Here is a 24,569-nt window from a genome sequence, read left to right on the forward strand (position 1 = left end):
CCGTTTTAAAATATAGGTCACTTGGCCCTGTGATAGAATGTGGACACGATCTCTCCGTGGTACTGAAGCTTTCCTACTACTTAACCACAAGACTTTCTCAGTCCCTAAATTTGTTTTTAATCTTAACACAGATTAAAGTTTGCCTTTATCTTGGAAAGTTAGCCTTACATTCATTTATTCGTCTGTACAAATAGCCCATGTTTCTCAGCTTTCAGTCTTGCAGTTTAAGGCAGGAATCTGAAGCTACCCGTTTTTAAAAAAAAAAACAACAAAAAGTAGCATCAAGAATTCTTTCCTTAACCTCCCGCTACCTTAGGAGTGGAGATGGGACGAGGGGTTTGTCCTCCGCTAGAAAATCACGGGTGGTATGGCTCTTCCCTTCAGCTCTGCCGCTTTGGTTCTTTGAACTACATTTCCCATCAAGACTCAAGAGCACCACGTGGCTGAAGCTTAGAAATCACTTCCTGCAGATCCGACTGCTTCCTGGGGTGTTGTGCTTCTGAAAGGTAAGTTTGTTACGGGCTAGTTCTTGGGCATGTGTCTTCCCTTTTACTTCCATCTCCCTGGTTTTAGGATAGGGAATTGAGATTGGGAAGACCGTCAGGCGCTACCCTCACATTTTGGCCCCCTTCTCTCTGCCAGACGTACGGGCTCTAGCTATTTTGCGGTAGGTGCATACCCAGGAGCCCCAGCTTGGGGGAACTGAGCCGTTCCTATAGAGTTCCACCCGCAGAAAAGTCAGAGGTAGTTCCTGGAGACGTAAGTGAAAGGAACTCTTTATGTATTGAGAAGGAACAGCACATGAGCTGTAGATAACCCGCTTAAAATTGCCACGGTAAGTTTTCCTCGCTTTTGATTATAGCTATGCAAATGAAGACTCCTTTGTCATTCAAATAAATTATCACATTCATTCCCCATGAACAGATTTTACCCCGAGGAAATTTGTTACATGGAATATTCCTTTTCACTAAAGGCTTTAGATCTGACTAAATTGAAATAAAACTAGAACTTAGTCAGTGGTCTTAAGAATGTAAAACTAGAGGAGTATTATTATGAAGGAAATGTGGTTCTTAATTTTAAATGAAATCTTGTGGAGAAAGGGAAATTTAATAGGCATAATGCTTCTGGATGGAAATTGACTCAAATGCAAAACTAGATTATGGATTATTTTAGGTCTTTATTTGAAAACTTCCTTTGAACAGCTCCTGTAGTAAGATTATTACAAACCAGAATATTAATTGAAACGTGGTCACAACATAAGCAGGAACAATGCGGGAAAAGAATGTTGGTAAAATACCGGATAAACCCAGAGCCTAGGCTGTGACCTTAACAGAGTTAAAGAATGCAAACTGTATTTGTAAAGACAAAAAATGAAGAGGAGGGTTTAAATGAGCCCTTAAACTCAACTGGCTTCAGGTGCTTTTATAAATAGACGAGGATTCTCATTCTCTGTCTTTCACACCCCCAAGAGATCAAGGTTAAAAGAGTTACCATTTAGAATTATGGGAAGAGCTATTATTATGGGAATTTAAATTTAAATTATGGGAAGTCGCTTCTATCCCATGCCACAAGAATGAACTGGATTTAAATCTTGTTTCTAAATCCAGATTTTATTTGTAGTAGAAGTTATCCAACAGTATTCTGGAATTTTAATGTAGTACAATTTGTTCTATACTATGCTATTGGGCACAGGAATCACAGTAGTGTCACCAATTTTGAAGTGACCAAGCTGATGAATTATATTCTTCAATTTATTCAAATTAAATTCAACAGACATTTATTAAGTGCCTACTCTGTGCAAGAAATTCTTGACCAGAGATCTGGATTAGAACACATTTAGTGCATCTATACATCATAAAAAGCTGCTTTTTAAAGCCTCTCATTAGTGACTGGATATATTAATAGCTTTCCTTTAGTGACATGAAATTTGACCTTGACTTTACCCTTACTTCCTTTATTCAGAAGCTATTGAGGAGGGCAGGTCTTGTGTTCTTATATATTACCTCCATTCTCTCAGCTTTTATAGAATTAGGAGGAAGGAGAGCTGTTTGGTGGGAAATGTAGCAGGAGTAGAACCCTATGAATAGGACTTCTAGTTTATAACATATAATCTATGTTAGGAAGTATTGGGTAGAGATATGGGCAAGCTTATTTATTTCCCAAAATATTCTTTATTAAGACAGGTTTAACTCCCAGCAGCTATAAAAATCACACACAGCCAACAATTAACTAATAAAATCACACAACAACTCAGCCTGGCCAAATGGGAAAAGGTGCAAAATACAAGTAGTGCTTATCATCAAATGTGACAAAAAGACTACTAGTTTGGTTCTTTCTCTGGCATGATTTGTCTTAAGAGTGCTGGGTTTGTGAATGGTAATTTGGAAGTTAATTGGCATCTGACACTGGAATAGAAAGAAAAAAGCCAGTGATGTATGAAGTCCTTTCTCAAAAATGATCCTTGTTTTTTAAAAGTCACTTGTTCTCTTTATGGAGAAGGTGAACAAACTAAGTAGTAGTAGTAAACTAGAGTAGCAAACTAGAGAGTAAAGCACTAAGAAGGAGAAACGGGGGAAGGGACCTTCCTGGGCATGACACCATTTGCTAGGTCACAGCGCACACCCCAACGTAAGGCAGATCTTTTCTTCATGGTTGGTACCAAGTAGTTATTGGGGACGTATATGTGCTGAGGCTTGGGTTGAGATTCTGCTCGACAGATCATTTGCTCTCGAACACCCCAACGCAGGTCTTTCCTTTGATCCTCTCCAGGGAGCCTCATTGAATCCCAATCTTTTTTATACTCAAAGTACCGGGCTACTCGGTCAACCTTTCCCCGGTTTCGGCCTACCTGGTCCAGCTTTGGGAGGATGAATGACTTAGGTCGGTTAGAAACAATCAGATCTTGTTCATAAGCTGGAGATTCCATTGCTTCTCTTTGTAGGTAGCAGATGATTTCTTGTTCTTCTTGAGAAATATCATGGTATGAATGTTGTGGGTAAAACTTTCCTGAGTCATCTACATCTTTGGCATCAGACTCGTCTTCCTGACAGGGCTGCAAATTCATTAGTCTTCGCCTCAAGTCCCAGAGCTCCATCTCGTTTTCTATAGCGGACCCTGATTCACTTATAACAGATTCATCTGTAACCAGTACTTCACCATCTGGCTTCCTACGAAGCACCTTCCTCTTCATTACTGGCTTTCGGGCTATTTGGGAGGTGTCTGAACCAGTCTCTGAGGCAATAAGTTCTTCTTGTGGGTGCTTTGGATGCACAGGTAAAGATGATGTCTTTAGTTCTTCTTGTGGGTGTCGCAGATAAACAGGTAAAGGGGGTGTCTTGAATTCTTCTTGTAAGTACCGCAAATGCACAGGTAGAGAGGGTATCTTGATTTCTTGTAAGTACCGCAAATGCGCAGGTACAAAGGGTGTCTTGAGTTCTTCTTGTGGGTATCGCATATGTACAGGTAAAGATGATGTCTTGCCCACTGTCACTGAAGCTTTACTATAAGGATCATATTGGTTTGACCGAGCTTCCCTTATGGTATCCCCCTCACCTTGCCCTGCACAGATCTGGGTAAAGGCTATAGCAGCTGCTGCCATACGTTCTTCTGGATCCATAGTGGCCCATTTTTTTTTATCAGACCCCATGAGTTTGTCCATTGCTTCCTCTATATGGTAGGCATTTCTGTAAAAGAAATCAATGAAGAGTTTTTTTCACAAGACCAATCTAATGTACTATATTCATGAATTTGTCAGTTTTCTATTTCTGACAGAATGTTTTTAGTAGTCATATCTAATACTTTGGAAGTGGGAAGGAAGCATTCTAGGTTTTTTTGTACCCTTGACAAGTCAACAATTTACATATTTAGAATGGATGTTAATGTCGGCAATGTTTCTTATTGATTTAAAATTCAGATTCTGTAGGCTATTTGTCCACCTTTCATACACTGATCTCATTATAATACCATTTGTACCTGCTAGATGTATCACATTGCTATTCTTTTTCAAACTTAGTTCCTGATTTTTGCCAAATCTCGATTTTTCATATATTCCTAACTCATAATACCTAAACAACGATGCTTTGTTTTCCTATCAGTAGTTGTTAAAGAAGATGAATGGGTGAATGCTGCATAAGAAGCCAAAATTTTCCTAGGATAAAACAATGTTTAAGGTTATAGAAGTCCTTATTGTTTTACTTAGGTATTGTATTTTTCAAAAGAATATGTTTCAAAAGTGATTTAATCTCGAGATTCATAGTGTAGGAAGAAAAATACTAAAATTGTATGTGAAAAATTAAGCAGGCAACTTGGATCTATAGTTACCTTGTCTTTTTTTGAAGTAGTGAAAAACATTTCTATTATTAGCCATGTTGCTTCCCCGCCCCCTAACAAAAAAAGCAAGAAAAAAACGAAGGTGGGTGTAGCATTTTTCATCATAGGTCCTTTGATATTATCATGGATCAACATATTAACAAAAATAGCTAAGTCTTTCACAGTTGATCATCACTGCAATATTATTACTGTGTAAAGTGGTCACTTGTCTTATCTGCTCATCTCATTCTGTACAACCACTGAGGAAGTCCAATAGTCCAAATATGTTGCCAGCATCTGGTACCATCATGCTGGATATTACCAGTGATTGTGGTTCAGTGTCTTCCCCTGTTTAACCAGCCCTTCAGTCTTACTTTCCTCTGAATCTGCTATTTTTGAGGGAGAAATTTAAATGTGGAAAATTGAATTATTTGGAGGTTGTTACTAAAATTAGTAGTTAGCAGTCTTTTATAACACTTTAAATTACCTTTTTTCTGCCATTGAAATGACTTAAGGTGAATGTTTTTGAACTGCTTCTGAGCTTTGCTTCCAATGTGAAATATAATCATTGATAAGTTCTTTCAATCACTTTAGCCTTCTATTGTATCACTTTGAAGATGGAACTGAATTCGTGAGGGATGATGTGGATCAAGGCACTCAGAAATCTTCATCTGAAATATTGGTAAGAGATAACACCTCAGTAAGGGAGACAAGTTTATGAATATATGTAATGAGTTCTTATAAGTAAAAAAGAAAAGTTCTTATAAGGTCTAATAACTAAATATACATTTTTGCCAAGTAGAATGAACTCTGCTAACAAAATCCAGATAAATAAAACAGGTAGGTGAAGTTGGGAAAACCTCAAAATCTTTTAGCCATTTCTAAAAAAAATCTTACAAAGCTAGTTTGGCAATGGCATTTTCCTAGTTTGTATTCTTTTTTTTTTGTCTCTTGCCTGATAAAAATGACCAGAAGACAGAGCGTAGGAAGGAGAATGCCTGAAATAGTTAACAAGATGGGTAACAACTCCATAATGGTTAATTTCTTGGATTTCTTTATACTGGCAAATGGCAGGATTCTTCAAAATATAGAAGCTAGAGGGCAGCTAGATTAAGAGCGAGGCCTAGAGACAGGAGGTCCTAGGTTCAAATCTGGCCTCAAACAATTTCTAGCTGTGTAATCCTGGGCAAATCACTTGACCCCCACTGTCTAGCCCTTATAGCTCTTCTGCCTTGGAACCAATATGTAGTATTGATTCTAAGACAAGAAGGTAAGGGTTTTTATTAAAAAACACACACACACACATACACACACATGCTAATGAAACTTGAGGATATTTTTGCAAGTATGTATGTAGTAATAACTGTGATAAAATCATCAGAACAATCACCATGAAGTGCTTTGTTTCTAAATTCTTATTGAAGGCAAAGAGAAACTATAAACTTTTTTACATTTGAGCCACCCATGATGGAAGGAAACAGAGAGACAAATCAGACTGAGACACTTCTGAAGAGAATACAAGAATTGGAGAGAGAGGTACAGAGGCTTCAAAAGGAACAGGCGGACAAGAAGAGTCCAAACACCAAAGGAGAAAGTTCCACCGAAGTTGGGAAACCAAAGAAACGGCAACAGCGTGCTTTTGACTTCAGTGCATATGGCCAAAGACATGTAGCTCTAAAGATAGCTTATTTGGGTTGGGGATACCAGGGTTTTGCCAGTCAAGAAAACACAAACAACACCATTGAAGAAAAACTATTTGAGGCATTAACCAAGACTCGGTTAATAGAAAGCAGACAGACATCTAACTATCATCGATGTGGGCGAACAGACAAAGGAGTTAGTGCTTTTGGACAGGTCAGTAGCAGTATTTTTTTTCTAATTCTTGCAAAATGTTGGGGGTGCTGGGTGTGTTTGCTGTGGAGTCAGGCTAATTGTACAAGTAAAATGATCTTTTCCTAAATTTCATAGGTGATTTCTCTTACCCTTCGCTCCCAACTTCCAAAGGGCAAAGAGCCAGAAGATAAAAGCTTGAAAGATACAGACTCCGTTGAAGAGATTCGCTATACACATATTCTTAATAGAGTGCTCCCTCCAGATATTCGAGTGCTGGCTTGGGCCCCTATAGAACCCAGCTTTAGTGCTCGGTTTAGTTGCCTTGAACGGACTTATCGCTACTATTTCCCCTGTGCTAATCTAGATATTGAAGCCATGAATGACGCAGCCCAGAAATATGTTGGTACTCATGATTTCAGGAACTTGTGTAAAATGGATGTGGCCAATGGTGTGATAAATTTCCAGAGAACTATCCTTTCTGCTAAAGTACAGCTTGTGGCCTTTGGGGGCCCAGAAGAGAAACTTCAGCAGCAGGAACCATTCCAGTTGTGCCAATTTGAAGTGATTGGTCAGGCATTTCTTTACCATCAAGTACGATGTATGATGGCCATTCTCTTCCTGATTGGCCAGAGAATGGAGAAAGCAGAAATCATTGATGAATTGCTGAATATAGACAAAAATCCCCAGAAACCACAGTACAGGTAATGGAAAAATTCACTTATGTTATACTACCATCCCTATTTTAGTACTCTTTCCTAATGTGTACTTCCTACTTGTTAGTCATGGGAAAATAGATTTCCAGAACAAATTCTAGGCTCTAGATTTCGGCATGTACAACTCCACTTTCTGGCCAGCTTGTATATAGCTGGGTTTCAAATAACAATGGTATAAAATGTGAATGTGTGTATTTTAAACTGAGTTTCTAAAAAGTTAGCTCCTGTGGTGTTAATAACTCTATTGAAAAAAAACCAACAACCCTATCTTCCATCTTAGGAACAGTACTGTATATTCATTCCGAGGCAGAAATTCTGATTAGGCAATGAGGATTAAGTGACTTGGCCAATTATGGGTCAAACAGGTAGGACGTATATTGGTCCAGATTTGAACCCAAGACCTTCCATCTCTAGGCCTGGCTTTCAATCTATTAAGTTACCTTTCACCTGTCCCATTAATTCATTTTTACATCATCTGGGTTAGTAAATACTGGATTTTCTTTCTTTTAATGTAGATCAAATCCAAAATGCCCTCAAAATGGTTTAATTATAAAATACTTAAAGCACGGAATAAATTTAATTGCCTTGTTTCTCAGCATCTAAGAAAGTACTCTGCATTGCAACGGGAACTTAATAAACACTATTAAATTTTTTTTTTAAATATTTTTAAACCCTTAACTTCTGTGTATTAGTTCCTTGGTGGAAGAGTGGTAAGGGTATGGTGGTAAAGGCAATGGAGGTCAAGTGACTTGCCCAAGGTCACACAGCTGGGAAGTGTCTGAGGCCAGATTTGAACCTAGGACATCCCGTCTCTAGGCCTGGCTCTCAATCCACTGAGCTACCCAGCTGCCCCAACACTATTAATTTTTAAAGGGAACAGAAGAAATGAATTGTCTTGTCTCTTTGCAGCATGGCAGTGGAATTTCCTTTAGTTCTATATGATTGTAAATTTGAGAACATCAAATGGATCTATGACCGGGAGGTTCAGGAGTTCAATGTAACACACTTGCAGCAACTGTGGGCTAGTTATGCAGTTAAAACTCACATGTTATACAGCATGCTACAGGGACTGGACTCTGCAGCTATATCTCCTGGGTCAGGTATGTGGGAAAAATGCATGAAAAAAAATGAAACCATGACTTATACTGGGTGGAGGTAGATTATTAAAACCACTGAAAGTTGCACTGTGTTAATGTTCATATACTTGCTAATTGTACAGGATCAAAGAGAAATGAAGTGGTCCAGTGGAGAGATGTCAAACCTTGCGTCCAGAAGCAGATTAGTGCCTTTGTTGAGGGAGTGAAAACACGAACCTATAAGCCATTATTGGATCGTCCTAGATGTGAAGGCTTAGAATCCCGGATCCAGCACTTTGTTAGAAGGGGAAGAATTAAGCAGCCACAGGTATGCCATGAGGAGAAAAGAAAAAACAAAAGGGACCATGGTGATGCTGTGGAGGAGGAAAGCAACACCTCTGAAAATCTGACAAAGAAGGTCTGTGTTAATAGGAATTAAAAGTACCACCTAATCTTATGAAAAGTCAATGGAACATGGAGGAGCAAGTCGGTTTAGAGCAAAGAAAGTCCAAAATCAGTGTTTAATGAGCTACAGAACACAAACTCCTTTTTAAAGTAAGAGTTTGTCAAATAATTTTATCTGCAGGTTTTTCATAAGGCTTCAGATTAAAAACAATATCCAAACTGTATAATTTTAAGCTGAAGTCACCTGTGTTCCACATATGAATGCGTGGTTGAAGAAAGTACAACTTGGACAAATGGGAACTGGGTTGGGGTAGGAATATAAATGTAAATATTTGCCACAGCTAGAGACTTGTGCCTTTGTTTTCAAATTCATTAAAGAAACAATGGGGGGGGGAATTGTTCTAAATTGATCCTACTGTCTGTTTTTTGTTAATTATTTGAGCTTTATAAGAGTTTCCCTTGAATGGAATGAAAAGAGCACAAAGGGAAAAATAAGTTTAAAAAGACTGGTAGGAACCAGATTGTGGAAATTATTAAATGCCAAGCTGTGGCATTTAATGTATTTTAAACGTAATGGAAATCCACTAATGGTTTATAAGCAGGGTAATGACATGGTGATTCTGTGACTGTAATCATTACTACTGTGTAGAAAATAGATTGGAGAGAGGCCTGGCTGGAAGAAGCTTAATATTTACTGTAAGAGGTGGTAAGGGTCTAAATTAGGTTGGGAACTTTGTTAAGTGGAGAGAAAGAGATGGATGGTGGAGGGTTTGGCATCTTATTGACTACAGAAGAAGGGTGTTGAGAAAGGAAATCGACTCAGATTATGAACCTAGGAGAAAAAGCTTGAAGGAGGTGAATTTCATCGGGAATAGAGATGATGAATAAAACAATCTTAGCCTGACCTCTTTTGGTTCGATTCTAGGCTCAACGTATCGTCTATTTACCATGTCTTTTCTAAAAGACACATGCAATGTCCTCTATAGGGTTTCCATATAAGGGCTTATTTAGAATTTCTTTATGTACTGGACTTACCTATGTGAATTGTTAGGTAAAAAACTTTTTATAAGTAAATTTACTGCATTAACATCTTTGGCCCTATTTAAATCATGGTGATTGGGGTGTGTCTGGGCCCCTAGTTATTCTTCTTTGCTCAAGTTCATTGCTGGGCTCAGTCTTACTCCCCTTAACTTGTGTTCTTATACTGGGGTATTTCAATGTGCATATTGATACTTCCTCAAACTCCTAACCATGTCCATTCCTCAGCTCCACACAGGGATGGTCATACAAAGTTTCCTTAATTAAAATCTGATACTCTTCTATCTGGCCATTTCTTCTTATCTCTCAGCCCTCCTAAATCTATTGTGACATTTTTTTTAACCCTTACCTTCCATCTTGGAATCAATACTGTGTATTGGTTCCAAGGCAGAAGAGTGGTAAGGCAAGTGACTTGCCCAGGGTCACACAGCTAGGAAGTGTCTTGAAGCCAAATTTGAACCCAGAACCTCTTATCTCTGGGTCTGGCTCTCAATCCACTGAGCTACCTAGCTGCCCCTCATTGTGACTTTTAATCCCTCCACCCGTCAGTACTTTTTCTTAAGTCATTATCCTGACTTTGATTGCTTTTCTCAATCATTACTCTTTAATTACATAACTACAACATCACACTGCCACCAGTCATTAAATAACTTGCTGTTTTATCACTGCTATTCCTTTACCAAATTCCAGCCCTGGATTACTTCCACCATATCTTTTCTCTGTTCCTACTCATGTGCTACCACACAGACTTGGAAGTCAGCAGATTGGGAACACTCTTAACTAAATGTTATCAAAATTTAATTAAGCCTTCATAATTCTTTTATTCTTCCCTAATTGATTCCTTATTTCATTCCCCACAGTAACTGATCCATCTTAAACCTTTTATAACCTCTCTCCAGCCCATCTTTCAGCTGAGGATCTAGTCTCTTTCCTGAGAAAACAAGCTATATAATGTGAATTCTTACTTCTCCCTTTCTTTTCATCTCAAAATTTGTTATCACTCCCCCCCCCCCCAATCCAGGCTGATGAAAAGGTATATATACCCTTTTCCTTGTCCTTGATCTCAAGCAGATATTACTATCTGCTCCAGTAGATTGCTATTTCAATCATTCTCAATTGTCACTTTTTCAAGCTATTGGTTCTTTTCTTGCTGTTTTTCAAAAATGCCCAAGAATCCCCCTGTCCTAAAAGCTGCTGAGCACTTACTCTTTTCAGGGTTTTTGTGATGTTGCCCAACTATTCCTTTTAACCTTTTTTGCTAGCTCATCATCTGTATCATACTAATAACTCGAATTTGTCGAAACTCTTTACCTCCTATAGGTGACTTACAAATGTTTAGATTAAACCTCAGTTTCCTAAGCTTCATCATCAAGTGCCTTTTGGACAATAGAATTGGATACGTACCAGAAATCTCAAAGTCAACATGTCCAGAAATGACCTTATTTTTCCTGTCAAATTAATATTTTTTTCTAAAGGTTCTGATTTTGGCTGGGGGAAAAAAACCAATCCAAAAACCCAAACCCAAAACAAAACAAACAAAAAAAAGCCCACCCCATTCTTCTAGGATATATTTGCCTCCCATTATAGATCTCCTTCTCCCTAGAACCTTTTAGCTCCCCCCAAAAGTCAAAATGGACACACAGCAAGTACATGAAACCAAGCAAGACATTTATAAAAGCTCAATCAGATTAGTATTCCTTTCAAGCCAGTAGGGCTGGCAGAGTCCAGCACAAATCCTCCCACAACATGCCTTGCATTTGTGCTTTTCTCTCTATTCACATCTTAGTTCAGGCTCTCTATTTATTGCCACAGATTGCTCCATATTGTTAATTTCCTTGTTCTTACTACCTCAAGTTTCTCCCCTACTCCAGTCTATCCTTCCAGATACCAAAGCAATTTCCTTAAATATAGATCAAATTCTCACTCCCATATTCAATACACTTCATTGGCTCCTTATTGCTGCTAAGATCAAACATCTCTGGTTAGCTTTTAAAGCTCTTTATAGAATAGCTTCTACAACATTTCCCGCCTCACCGATTATTACTTTTCCTCTCCTGCACTCTGTAATCCAGTAAAATTGGCTCTCTTAACTTCTTTACATCTTCCATTTCTATGCCTTGAACTAGCTGTCCTCACCCCTGCTATTTTTCTTCCCAAGATGCAATTTGAGCAACACCTCAAGGTAGCCTTTCCTAATCTTCACAACTGTTATAGTACTTTCCCTTATTTATTACCAAATTTAGATTCTCTTTAGATTATATTTGTTATGCATATACTTATACTTTTTTTTTCTCTGTTAGAACCCACATTTCTTGGGAGTAGGGATTGTCTGTTTCTTTGTGTTTGTATCCCTAGGGAAGCAGAGTGGGAGTTTAAAAAATACTAGTGGGGGGCAGCTGGGTAGCTCAGTGGATTGAGAGTCAGGCCTAGAGATAGGAGGTCCAAGGTTCAAATCTGGCCTCAGACACTTCCCAGCTGTGTGACCCTGGGCAAGTCACTTGACCCCCATTGCCTACCCTTACCACTCTTCCACCTATAAGTCAATACACAGAAGTTAAGGGTTTAAAAAAATTTAAAAAAAAAATACTAGTGAACGGATTGATTACTTGGTCATGGATCTCATCTAAAGGCTCAGATGCATCCAACAAACATTTACTGAGTGCCAACTACATGTCTGGCACTATGCTAAGTACTGGGGATATAAATACACACACACAAAAAGGACAAATCCTTTTTTCAATGAGTTTATAATCTAACAGGGGAAGATAAGAGTCAGTATTGTCATCCCTAAAGAGAAGCATCTGGAGGAACTCATCATCCACAAGCAAGGGTTAACCTTTTTTTGTATCATGAATTCTCTTAGTAATCTGGTAAAATCTATGGATTTCTACTTCTTTTAAATATTTTTTAAATAAATCTTTACTTTCTGTCTTAGACTAGGTGTTAAGTATGGATTCCAAGGTGAATAGTAAGGGATATGCAAATGGGGTTTAAGTGACACTGGTAGAAGTGTCTGAGGCCCTATTTGATCCCAGGACCTCCTGTTTCTAGGTCTAGCTCTCAATCCATTGAGCCACCTAGCTGCCTCTTGATTCCTTCTTGGAGTAATGTCTATTTATATAGTAATGCTAAAAATAATGCCATTTATATAGTACTTGAAGGTTTCTCAAGAGCTTTACAAATACTTTATTCTGATGGAAGGAAATTACCAGATTTCAGTTAGAAGTTTAAAAATGAGGGTTAGCTAGGTGGTTCAGTTGTAAAGAGTTAGGCTTAGAGATGGGAGGTCCTGGGTTCAAATTTGACCTCACACTCTTCAGCTGTGTGCTCTTGGGCAAGTTGCTTAACCCCAAGTGCTCCTAGCCCATACCACTCTTCTGCCTTGAAACCAATACCACTGATTCTAAGACAAAGTTTTAAAGGGTTTAAGTAAAAAATGTAATTCCTCTCTTCTCTCCCATCTCAAAACTTTCCCCCACCTTTTCTCATGGCATAGTATTTTTTTTAACTCAGAAACTGGGGCATTCTCACTACAAGAAGGTTAGCAAATTCATGAATACAAGGGCAATTGCAAATATTAAGTTCCATTTAAGGGCATTCTAAATAAGGGCATACCTAGCACCTGCAGCACACACCCTTTGAAAACCATTTCTCTATAGGAATCTCTAAGGGAATGGATTTGAACTCTGACAATGAGCACAGCTGTCTGTTTTAATGTTTCACCTAATATTAATTCAAAAGGTCAAACAAGGTTCTCTCTGTTCTATCTTTTAGGGAATCACATTTTGATATGCACAGGAGACATCTCATTAGAGAGGAACTTTTAAGGTAGTGTTCCAGTTGTTTTAAAAAATCAAAATTAGAAACAACAACCACATTGGGATCTTGTATTCTTCATATTTTTCTGTCAATTGTATGACTGCTAGGTTGTCTTTGGGAAACTGCAAAGTTCTTTTAATGACCTTAAACTTTTCCCTAAATAAAAGCTAATATTTTTAATACTGATATTCTACCAGTGTGGTTGTATGCCTCTGTTGTGAAGCATTAGTCTCCAAAGAAATGAACATTTTTTATTTTCTTAGAAATGAAACTCAAGAGGGCAATGGTTAGTAGCATGGTGGGTACAAATTAGCTCCAACACATTACAAATAAAGAATTACAAAGAAATATATGAGCAAAAAGTAAAATGGGCTGCTATGACCTTTGTTCTTCATTGGTGTCTTCATATTGTTAAGAGAACAGAAATGGATAAGAATAGAGAAGTTTTGTATGAATTGCAATCTGCAACATTAGAATACTCACAAATGATGAGATCAGATATCCATTTGAGTAGGAGAGATGATTTCAATTTTGAACATGTTTGAGAGAGTGATGGGACACACATGTAGATATATCCCGGAAGCAAGCAGCTAGCAACAAGGGACTGAATTTCAGGAGAAAGGAATTAAGTATATGGATTTGGGAATCATCTGTATAGAGACAGTAATTAAACCCACATGAACAGTCAAGATTTACCAGGGAAAGAGTATAGAGAGATGGTTAAGGATACAATCTTGTCAAACACTGGCAGATATGGTGGACAGTGGTGTAGCAAAGACTGAGAAGGATTGGTCAGACAGGAGAAAACTGTTATAAAAGCCAAAGGTGGAAAGAATAGTATTAAAAGTTATTGTGAAGTTAGAGAAGATAAAGGTCATCAGTTAGCACTTAAGAAATCACTGGACATCTATGAGAATGAGGGGTTAGTAGAGTGGGGGGATCAAAAATCCTACTATTTCAAGAGGAGGTAACTGAGCACAAACAGCTTCTAGAACTTTTGTCCATAGAAGGGTAGAGGGAAATAAGAGGTGGTGGCAATGTAAAGTGACAGGTGTGAAGGTGGCTGAGGACCTGGGTATATTTACTTTCTCTGCTGCCTATAGGACAGGGAGAGTAACAACAGCTAGCATTAATATAAGTGCTTTATCAATATATTATCTCATTTGATCCTCACAACACTACAATATAGGCACTATTATTATGCCCATTTTACAACCAGGGAACCTGAGGCAAATGGAGGCTAGGTGACTTTTCAAAGATCACAGTTAGGAAGTGAGGCTGGATTTGTACTCAAGTTTCCCTGACTACAGGTCAAGTGTTCTATTCACTGCTCAATCTAGTTGAATGAAGATGAAAGAGAGGAGGGCAATGATTGATGGGGCCAAACTCTTGGAGAAGATGGAATGAAGTGAACAAGAAGCATTAGCCTTCGACAAAGAGAGGGGATACTTCTTCAAAGACCCAAGGAGTAGGGAATGGGTTAAGAGTAAGGGAGTATATTAATGAAGTAAAGGAGATATTAATGGTCAGACTTGATTTCTTTAGTAAAATGAGAGGCAAGGGATATTTCCTGAAGGAAAGGGGTCTGAGAATGACTTTGGACATTTAAGAGAGGTTTTCAAACACCTTTAGCTGGCACTTACAATAATATTTGATCCTACCTCCCCCAACTTTTTACCTTGTTTTTAATAAACTTTGACAGACATTCGAATTCTTGGCTGTGGAAAAACCTAGAAAAGAGCAGTGTTTAAGTAGTACTTCTAACATGCTTTATTCTTATATAATCTATGCACACTGTAAATCATCAAACTGACCCTAAACCAAAGTTTTGCATCACAAATGAAATACAGCTTTTCAAAGCTGGTTATAGGTTATGAAATTTTAAATCTAGATCAAAGACAGTATAGCAGAAAGATTTAGAATTGAAAGATCTGAGTACAAATCTTGGCACAGATGATTACTAACTGCATTGACTGTGATTAGGTTGCCTATCCTCTCAATTTATTTTCTTGTTTATAAAAGAAATACTTGAATTAACCTACTTCATAGCAGTGTGAGAAAAGCACTGCACCTATATCAAACTTAACATTTATAAAGGCGTGAAGACATTTCTAGCTATGGAAAAAATTGCTTTACAACATGATTATAAGGGGTAGCTAGGTGGTTCAGTGGATTGAGAGCTAGGCCCAGAGACAAGAGGTTCTGGGTTCAAATCTGGACTCAGACACTTCCTAGCTGGGTGGCCCTGAGCAAGTCACTTAACCCCCATTGCCTAGCCTTTTTACCTCTCTTCTGCCTTGGAATCAAAGTATTGATTCCAAGATGGAAGGTAAGGGTTAAAAAAAACACCAAAACATGATTATAATTTGTTCCCCTCTTCTTGTCCTACATTTGTAATTATGTTCAAATTCTCCCATACATTTAATTTAAGGGTCAACCAATGTGTTGAAGTTCCCCTCCAAGTTTAAAAAACACAAAAAAACATAATAAGCACTAGTAAACCTGTTGATTATGTTGGTACTAGCGCAGCACACAAACTGTAACTCTTGCTACGTGACTAGCTACATAACCCCGTAAATTCCCATTCTTATGGCGATTGATCTTTTATGCCAGCTAAACAGTCTATTAGGTTGTGGTTTATTATGACAACACTTAGTGCTTGAAATAAGATACAAGAGGGAAATTCTACCTCATGTTAAAACTATTTTTGTTGTTCCGTTGTTTCAGTTGTGGCCAACTTCATAATTCCATTTGTAGTTTTCTTGGCAAAGATACTGGGGTGGTTTGTTATTTCCTTCTCCAGCTAATTTTACAGCTACCATAGGTGATCAAACCATACCAAACTACAGAAGAGAAACAAAGAGCAAGAAGCCACTAACAATATTTGGCTTACTTGAAATATTTAAGAGACATGATTTCATTAATATAGGTACCTTTTTCACCTATTCAAATCATAACTCCTCTGTGTTTTATGTTTTCTGTCCTACTTTAGTGAAAAGAGCTCTGAATTTTCAATAAGAATAGCTAGGTTTGAATCCAGACTCTTGCCACTAACTAGCTGTGTGATCATTTGGATAAGTCATTGTCCTTTTTTAGAACTTGGTTTCCTGATCCTTAAAATGGAAAATAACACTTGTACTACTAATTGTCTCAAAAGGTTGTGAGGAAATGAAAATGAGATAATAGATGTATAACATTCTGTAAGCTCTAAAGTACTATAATGTGCAGCTAGGTGTCACAAAGGCTAGAATGCTGAGCTTTAAGTTAGGAAGATTCCTCAGTTCAAATGTGGCCTGACACTTGCTGTATTGACCCTGGAGAAGTCTCTTAATCTTGTTTGCCTCAGTTCCTCATCTGTAAAATGAGCTGAAGAAGGAAATGATGAAATATTCCAGTATCTTTGTCAAGTAAACCCCAAATAGGGTAATTATGAAAAGTCACATGACTGAAACAACTGATAACAAAAATACCATATAAATGTCAGCTATTATTAAAAAATGGTCTTCATAAGTTCATTACCTTTTCAAGTATATTCAAAATATTTATTTTTGAAGTTATTTTTAAAGATTTCTTTAGGTCTAGTATAGTAATATCCTGCACATTACTTAGAGGTTCATAAGTGTTTCTTAAATTGAATTCTAATTAGGTATTCTATAGTTTTCTTTCTAAGAGGCAACATAGTGCAGTTAGAAATACTAGATTTTTAATCTGAGGCCTTGGGTTCACATCTCAGTTCCATTACTTACTACTCTTCCCTTCTCTACCATTCTCCCATCTTAGCCCTTTTTAGTTTTCTTTTGTGTAGTCTTTCCCCATTAGATAGTAAGCTCTTTGCATGTAGGAAGTGTCTTTTTTTCATTATTTGTATGCCCAATGCTTAGCACAGTGCCTGGCACATAGGTATTTAATAAATGTTTATTGACTATTATTACCTATGTGATATTGGGCAAGTTATTTAAACTCCAGGAATCTCATTTTTCTTAGCTGTAAAATAAGTAGCTAGGTCTTTTCCAACTCTAAACCTGTGATGCTAAGAGCTATCAAAAACAAATATTTAAATAACACTAAGGTTTTCAAAGCATTTTATATTTATTACAGTCTTCTGATAGTATTTCTGGACCCCAAACTATATTATAAAGCATCAATCCTCAAAACTATTTGGTATTGCTTACAAAATAGAAAGGAGATCAATGAAACAAACTAGACAAGAGAATCAGAAATAATAGAATTCAAAAATCCAGTGTTTGATAAACTTGCAAACAAATTACTTGGGAAAGAGCTCCCTTTTTGTTAAGAATGGCTGGGATAAATGGTAATCTGCATACTAGATAATTCTCTACACCAACAAAATCCCAGGTCTGGTGCCACCCCTCCTCTCACCTAAAAAAATAAAAAAAACTTACTTAAAACAATTTCTAAGGAAATTAATCCTTATCTTCATTTTAAAGATGAAGAAATCAAGGGTTAGAAAAGTAAATTATTTCCCCATGGTTATATATAGGAGATCATGGTTTTGAACCTTGGTCTCTGATTCCAAGTCTAGGCTTTTCCCCATATCCTCCTTGTTCAGTCAGTTTATTAAGCATTTTTTAAGCTCCTACTATGTGCCAGGCAGTGTGCTAAGTACTAGGAATACAAAGAAAAACTTGTTGCTTTCTAATTCTATGGTATTCAAATAACAACTGACATGCACTTTGTTTAGTGTTTGTAAAGCACTTAAAATATATTAGCTCATTGGAGACAACACTAGCCTAATGAGGTAGGTATGAGAGGTATTATTATTCTTCCCATTTTATAAATGAGGAAACCAACAGGTCAAGTGACTTGCCCATGGTCACACAAGTAGCATCAGATTTCAGGTCTTCTATCTATCCCACCTTCAACACTATAAATTCCCATGGCAAACTACTGTTATGCAAAATGTTAGCATCTTAAGATCAGATTAATTTTCTTTGGCTTAGGAGTTAAAAACAGAGGAAAGGTGCAGGCAAAAAAAAAAAAAAAAGAAATACCTGCCTGGCACATGTTAACTGCTTAATAAATGTTTGTTGACTGATGGGCAATCCTTTTAAGTGTCCCAGTAAATCATACAAAACCAGAAGGCTTTAGCTGTTTGGGAAAGAGAGAACATAAATGGCATTGAGTGTGGCTTCATAAATGTAAAGCAAAATAAGTGATAACAGGCTGTAGGTTGGAGTGAACTTGGGGCAAAAGGACTGGGGCCATTTGGGGACCTGAATATAGCTTGCATGCTGTCTCTCCCTTTAAGACTGAGTTCCTTGAGAGGGACAGTTTTTTGCCTTTTTTTTTTTTTTTTTTTTTAAATCTCTAGTGCTTAGCAAAATGCCTACCACACAGTAAGCATTTAATCTTTACTGACTGAATAACTATGTTGTAAAAGTTGATGGCATCTTCCAAAACAAGAGACACATCCTGCTTTGGTGTTTATAGTTCCAAGAGTTTCAATAAAACCTTATCTTGGGATAGAAAATGTCAAGTTAAGAGAATCTGGGTTAAAGTTCTGCTCAAATTTATATCTTACCCTAGCTTTAACTTACATGCAGTAAGGTTAATTTCAATTCAAATCAACATTTACTAAACAAATACTATGTATGAGATCTCATCCTTTGAGGGGAAAGACTGTGAAAAAGAGAATTTCAAAACAGGTGGGTCCTGGAGGCAACAAATGCTTTTCTCCTGCATTTTGGGGAATAAAATCTCAATTTTTTTTTTTTTTTTTGACTGGGAATTGTTGTCTTTAAGTCTTGAAACCACAAAAGCCCTAGAGACCTCATTTCTTTCCACAACATCTGTCTTTTCTTTCTCCCTCCACCTGCAGTCTCAACTTCAGTCCCAAAAGGTAACCAGAGCAAAAAGACCCAATGCCCTGGCTCAAGTTAGAATGGTTCTTTGTTAAAAGCGTTTATGCCATGCAAATAGGAGAGGGGACGACCTAACTTTTACTCTCCCCAACCTGCCTCTCAGGGCCTTAGGAGCAACAGATCCTGAGAAACTAGCAGGAAGCTGGTGGCAACTGAATCCAAAATTTAGAGGAGACAGTACCTTATATGTAAGCCAACTAGTTCAACCCCCTTATTTTTATCCATGAAGGAAGCTCGGGTCCCGAGAGGAGAAGCGACTTAGCCAAAGTCACATAGTTAATCCGATACTGATTACAAAATCAAAGTCCCGGATCTGGTGCTACCCTTCCTCTCACCTAAAAAGACAACCAAACCAAAAACCTATACAACAAATCAAAGTCCCAGGGCCGGGAGTTCCAAGTCCAGCATCCTTCCGACTGCACCCCACACTGCCTCCTCAGTCTTAAGCGATTCTATTCAACGAGTCCTTCGGGGGATCTCTGGGCCAAACCCAGCCTCGGAGAGTGCGAGGTTTTGGTCCAAAGACAGCATGGGAAGCGTGAAAGTCGCCCAATCCTGTCTCGGCCCGACCCAAACCTTTCCGGAGAATAGTTTCTCACCAGTTCTCTGCGGCTCTGTCCAGTAATCGGCAACCAGCCTCCTCGGAGCCAGTCGCCGTTAGGGTGGAGCCAGCCACCCCGGCGCAAGCGCAGACAGCCCACGCTCACAGAAGCCGTTAACCGTTGTATGGGTTTTAAACCGGATATGGGATCTTCTCTAACTTCCTCCTTATTCTCCGCCCATTCACCAAGTCCATTGGTCCCATAGCCGAGTCATCTTCGAATCTTCCCTCCTATTGGTTTAACTGTTCTATCCTCCCGCCTTGTAACTTCGCAAAGATCTTTGGGAGCCCCGTTTCTGGAAGCATGTGATCTCTTACTGCACGGCCCCATCCCTACCTAGGCGTGCTGCTGGTGAGCTCGGAGGGGTTCCTAAGGATTGGTGGGGTGGAAGGGGCTAGGTCGATCGGGGTGCCTAGAGACCTACACTGGCCGCAGACCCAGGTTTTCCTTAACCTTAAGAATTGGTTCCCCATCATTCCTCCGGCCCAGTGGTGAGGCTAGGCCCGAGCAGCCCTGGGGAGGTGCATGCTGGAGAGATGGATTAATCCTATCCTTGATTTTACAGGTAAAAACGCTGAGGCTTAAGTAAAGTGATTTAGCTAAATACAGTTTATAAATAGACGGAGCTTCTGACTACAGTACATTTCCCACTTTTGTCTCGGGTAAGTTCAAGTAGTCATTAACAATTTTTTTATCCTCCCTTCCTCCCACCCCATTTATGGTGTATTATTTTTTGCTTGTGAACTCATTTTCCAACCCTGAGCTTTAGTTTCCACGTTTTTAAGCAAGCAAGTATTTATTATGCACTTTTTATGTCAGGAACTATATAACAGGTTCTGGGGTTACAGAGATGAGGAAACACTTAGGTCTCAAAGACCTTAATCATAAATCAACCTGCGAGACAATGTTTTACATATATTGGCTGCCCCAGAAGTGCAGTTTTGACGCTTGGATAGGTACAGAGCAAATACAAAATTTAAGGCAGTTAGTGGGAAAAAATAAGGAAAAGCTTCTGTAAAAAGGTGGTGGCATCTTGAATCTTGGAAGAAAGTAGAGATTCTGTGAAGGGGAGGTAAAAGGGGCAAGTATGTTACTGGTATATCGGGCTGGCATTGCAAATGCAGAGAAAGGGATGAAGAAGTAACATGTGAGGAAGAGACCAATTTGGTTGGCTCTTGGAAGTGGGAAGTGGGTAGTGGGTGGAGGAGTTAAATATGATGAGGTTGAAGAAGTGGGTTTCGAAGGGTTTTGAAGGAGTTTTTATTTGAGTAGAGACAAGGAGCCAGAGCCACTAGAATTTGAGTAGAGTAGGTTAGGTCTCATATCTACTTGAGGAGAATAACTTTGGCAGTCATAGGAATGATTGACTTGGAATGAAGAAAGGAGAATAAAATAATAAAAACAATAATGATAATAAGCATTTATGTAGCACTTGTAAGGGGAGTTGGTGCAGTGGATATAGTGCAGTGCCTGCAATCAGGAAGACTGATTTTCTAGAGTTTAAATCTGGCCTCAGACAGTTACCTATGTGATCCAGGGTCTGTTTGCCTCGTTTTTCTTACCGGTAAAAATGAACTGGATACTGAAATGGCAAACCACTTCCAATATCTGCCAAGAAAATCCCAAAAGGGGTCATGAAGAGTCAGACACAACTGAAATGACTAAATAGTAAAGCACTTTAAAGTTTGCAAAACACTTTACATATGTTGTCTCCTTTGATTCTTTACCAGTTAGAGACTATTGCGGTGGTCCAAGTCAGAGGTGATGAAAGCTTGAATTACGGGGATTCCTGTGTGAGAAAAAGAGATAGGGACATGGAAGAAATGTTTTGGAGGTAGAAATAGACTTAGTGTTGATTAGACATAAGAAATGAGGGAAAGTAAGGAGTCAGGACGAATCTTGGGAGCCTTGAAGAAGAGTTCTGTTTTTGCCATCTCCAGAGGCAGTTTGGTAGAGGGTTGGGGTATTTAGGTATAAAAATTTCTGGTTTTGATACATCTGAGATTTGTGAGATGCCTACTTTTAAAAAATCCTTACCTTCCTTTCTTAGAATTAATACTGTGTATTGGTTCCAAGACAGAAAAAAAGGTACGGGTTAGGTGATTCAGTTTTAAGTGATTCACCCAGGGTCACAGCTAGGAAGTCTGAGGTCTGATTTGAACTCAGGACCAAAACCCAATATTAAAATGTGCAAAGGACAGTGCTTATTTGGGACTAGAGACTAGAGGCCTAGAGACCAGGTCTAGTATATCTGAATCACCTGCATAGAGTTACAATTAAACACTTAGGAGCTGACAAGATCATTAAGAGGGGCACAAAGAGAGAAAGAGGGTTTACGAGTAGATAGTAGAATGGTAAGCAACATCAGATATAAATGAGAGGTCAAGAAGGATGAGAAATGAGAAAAGCTGATCAGATGTTTAAGTGAAAAGATTGCTACTTTTGGAGAGAGCACTTTAAATTGAATGAAGCTAGAAACTATTGTGGTCTTTTTCTGGAATGTAGATGAGATGGGAAGAAGTGAGGATGATTGTTTTGGGGGGAGGGTAGCTGGTAGGGTCTAGTGAAGCTTTTATAAGAATGAGAAGATTTGAGCATATTTGACAGCATCAGGGAAGGAAATCTGCAGATAGGATTAGAAGATAGATTGAATGGGGCAGTCTTTTGAAGAAGGGAGGAAATTCAGTCCAGGGAACAGGCAGTGGGTTTAGCCTTGTCAAGAAGGGATATTTCTTTATTCAAAAATGGGGGAAAGGAGTAGGGGATGATGCCAAGGGGTTTTGAAATGAAGGGAATGGGAGAACAGGGCCTCAATTTTCTCAGGGATACGGTTCTTGGCTAAGAAGATTAGGGATGGCCTCAGCCACTTCCAGCTGTGTGACCTTGGGCAAGTCACTTGACCCCCATTGCCCACCCTTACCAATCTTCTACCTATGAGATAATACACCGAAGTACAAGGCTTTAAAAAAAAAAAAAAGGTTAGGGAGAGTAGGCAATATGGACAAATTTAGGAGATTTAGAATGGCCTCTGTGGAATGTGAAAGAGAATCACTTAGGGAGGGAGTTGATTTACTTAAAATGAACAAGTTGGAAAGAGGAAATTAAAAAGAAATTATCAAGGACAGTGAGGTAGCTCAGTGAATTGAGAGTCAGTCCTGGAGATACAAAATCCTGAATCAAATGCGACCTTACCCACTCCAATCTAGCTATACAACCCTGGGCAAGTCACTTATCCCCTATTGTCTAGGAAAAGGTTTTAAAAAGAAATACTTAGAACCTTTTTGTATACTTCATATGTTTGCAAAATTTGAGAATTTAAAAGGAACTGGATTCCTTTCCTTAGGTTCAGTATAATCATGGCTCGTGGTCCCAAGAAGCATCTGAAGCGTGTAGCAGCTCCAAAGCACTGGATGCTGGATAAGTTAACAGGAGTTTTTGCTCCAAGACCATCTACAGGTCCCCACAAGCTGAGAGAGTGTCTCCCACTTATCATCTTCTTGAGAAATAGACTCAAGTATGCCTTGACTGGAGATGAAGTAAAGAAGATCTGCATGCAGCGATTCATCAAGATTGATGGCAAGGTCCGCACTGATATTACATACCCTGCTGGGTTTATGGATGTCATTAGCATTGAGAAGACAGGAGAGCATTTCCGTCTGGTGTATGACACCAAGGGACGCTTTGCTGTTCATCGTATCACAGCTGAAGAGGCTAAGTATAAATTGTGCAAAGTGAGAAAAATCTTTGTGGGTACAAAAGGCATTCCCCATCTGGTGACCCATGATGCCCGCACTATCCGATACCCAGATCCTCTCATCAAGGTGAATGATACTGTTCAGATTGATTTAGAAGCTGGCAAGATCACTGATTTCATCAAGTTTGATACTGGTAATCTATGTATGGTGACTGGTGGAGCTAACTTGGGTCGAATTGGTGTCATCACAAACAGGGAGAAACATCCTGGGTCTTTTGATGTTGTTCATGTAAAAGATGCTAATGGCAATAGTTTTGCCACTAGGCTTTCAAACATTTTTGTTATTGGCAAAGGTAATAAGCCTTGGATCTCCCTTCCACGAGGAAAGGGTATCCGCCTCACAATTGCTGAAGAAAGAGACAAGAGATTGGCAGCTAAACAGAGCAGTGGCTAAATGATTGCAGATAAGGATTTGTAGGGTATCAATCAAGTTGAGATTAGAATATGATTTAAAATTTTATTACCCTACAAAAATATAAAATACATAAGCAAAACAAGAGGTAGCTTTAAACAACTCAGTCTGATGAAGTAAAATTGAACAATCCATAAATGCCTTTCTCATCTTTCCTTGGATTAGGGTATTATGGGTTGCCCATAATACCCTAATCCAAGTTCATTTATTATGAATGTTGTATAAACTGTTAAAGATACAGCTGTATTAGTCTTGCTAAATTGCTTTTCTTTTTTTATGTGAGAAGGCTCACTGGTTGGAGGATGGGGAGAGGACATCCCAAAATGGCTGATGTGAAAATAAAAGCTATCAATAAAACTGCTTTTAAAAAAAAGTTTGGATTGTTTTAGTTATCAAGCATCTGCTATGTTCTATGATAGGGTTTTACAATTCGCATAGCACTTTCAAAACCTTGTTATATCTTTTGATTTAGTGCATATATTCATTATAGAGAAGCATGAAATTGAAAGGTTTTGCAGTCTTTGGAGCCAATTATCTAATCCACCATCTGAACAATAAGCCAGATAAATGGTTTCATGATGTGGGGTTCCAGACTTTGTGGACTAGGGCCATGTATGCTTGGTCTGCTTGAGGGCCGAACATAATGTGAGCTGTCTTGTCTGGTTTTGTGGGATTGAGACTGAAACTGGCAGCCTATCTTTTTTTTTAATCCCAAATCCTGCCTTTG

General features: G+C 38.5%; 3 protein-coding genes across 3 annotated transcripts; 2 read left to right on the plus strand and 1 right to left on the minus strand.

Annotated features, from left to right (window-relative positions):
- Nucleotides 1–1,794: 1,794 nt before the first annotated feature.
- On the minus strand, nucleotides 1,795–19,712 carry HYLS1 (HYLS1 centriolar and ciliogenesis associated). The gene is made up of 3 exons (XM_044668350.1): nucleotides 19,674–19,712; nucleotides 4,796–4,979; nucleotides 1,795–3,683 (listed from the first exon to the last, which is right to left on the minus strand). The coding sequence occupies exons 2-3, from the start codon at nucleotides 4,807–4,809 to the stop codon at nucleotides 2,555–2,557; spliced, it is 1,143 nt and encodes a 380-aa protein (XP_044524285.1). The 5' UTR covers nucleotides 4,810–4,979; nucleotides 19,674–19,712; the 3' UTR covers nucleotides 1,795–2,554.
- PUS3 (pseudouridine synthase 3) lies at nucleotides 5,759–9,233 on the plus strand. Its single transcript, XM_044668349.1, has 4 exons — nucleotides 5,759–6,162; nucleotides 6,277–6,842; nucleotides 7,764–7,954; nucleotides 8,074–9,233. The coding sequence occupies exons 1-4, from the start codon at nucleotides 5,773–5,775 to the stop codon at nucleotides 8,367–8,369; spliced, it is 1,443 nt and encodes a 480-aa protein (XP_044524284.1). The 5' UTR covers nucleotides 5,759–5,772; the 3' UTR covers nucleotides 8,370–9,233.
- A 285-nt stretch (nucleotides 19,713–19,997) lies between the features above and the next one.
- Nucleotides 19,998–24,215, plus strand: LOC123238924 (40S ribosomal protein S4). Its single transcript, XM_044666179.1, has 3 exons — nucleotides 19,998–20,027; nucleotides 20,242–20,338; nucleotides 23,020–24,215. Exon 3 carries the CDS (start codon nucleotides 23,033–23,035, stop codon nucleotides 23,822–23,824), a length of 792 nt encoding a protein of 263 aa, XP_044522114.1. The 5' UTR covers nucleotides 19,998–20,027; nucleotides 20,242–20,338; nucleotides 23,020–23,032; the 3' UTR covers nucleotides 23,825–24,215.
- Nucleotides 24,216–24,569: the final 354 nt, after the last annotated feature.

This window comes from Gracilinanus agilis, chromosome 3, assembly GCF_016433145.1.
Source record: "Gracilinanus agilis isolate LMUSP501 chromosome 3, AgileGrace, whole genome shotgun sequence".
Classification (NCBI taxonomy): Eukaryota; Metazoa; Chordata; class Mammalia; order Didelphimorphia; family Didelphidae; genus Gracilinanus; species Gracilinanus agilis.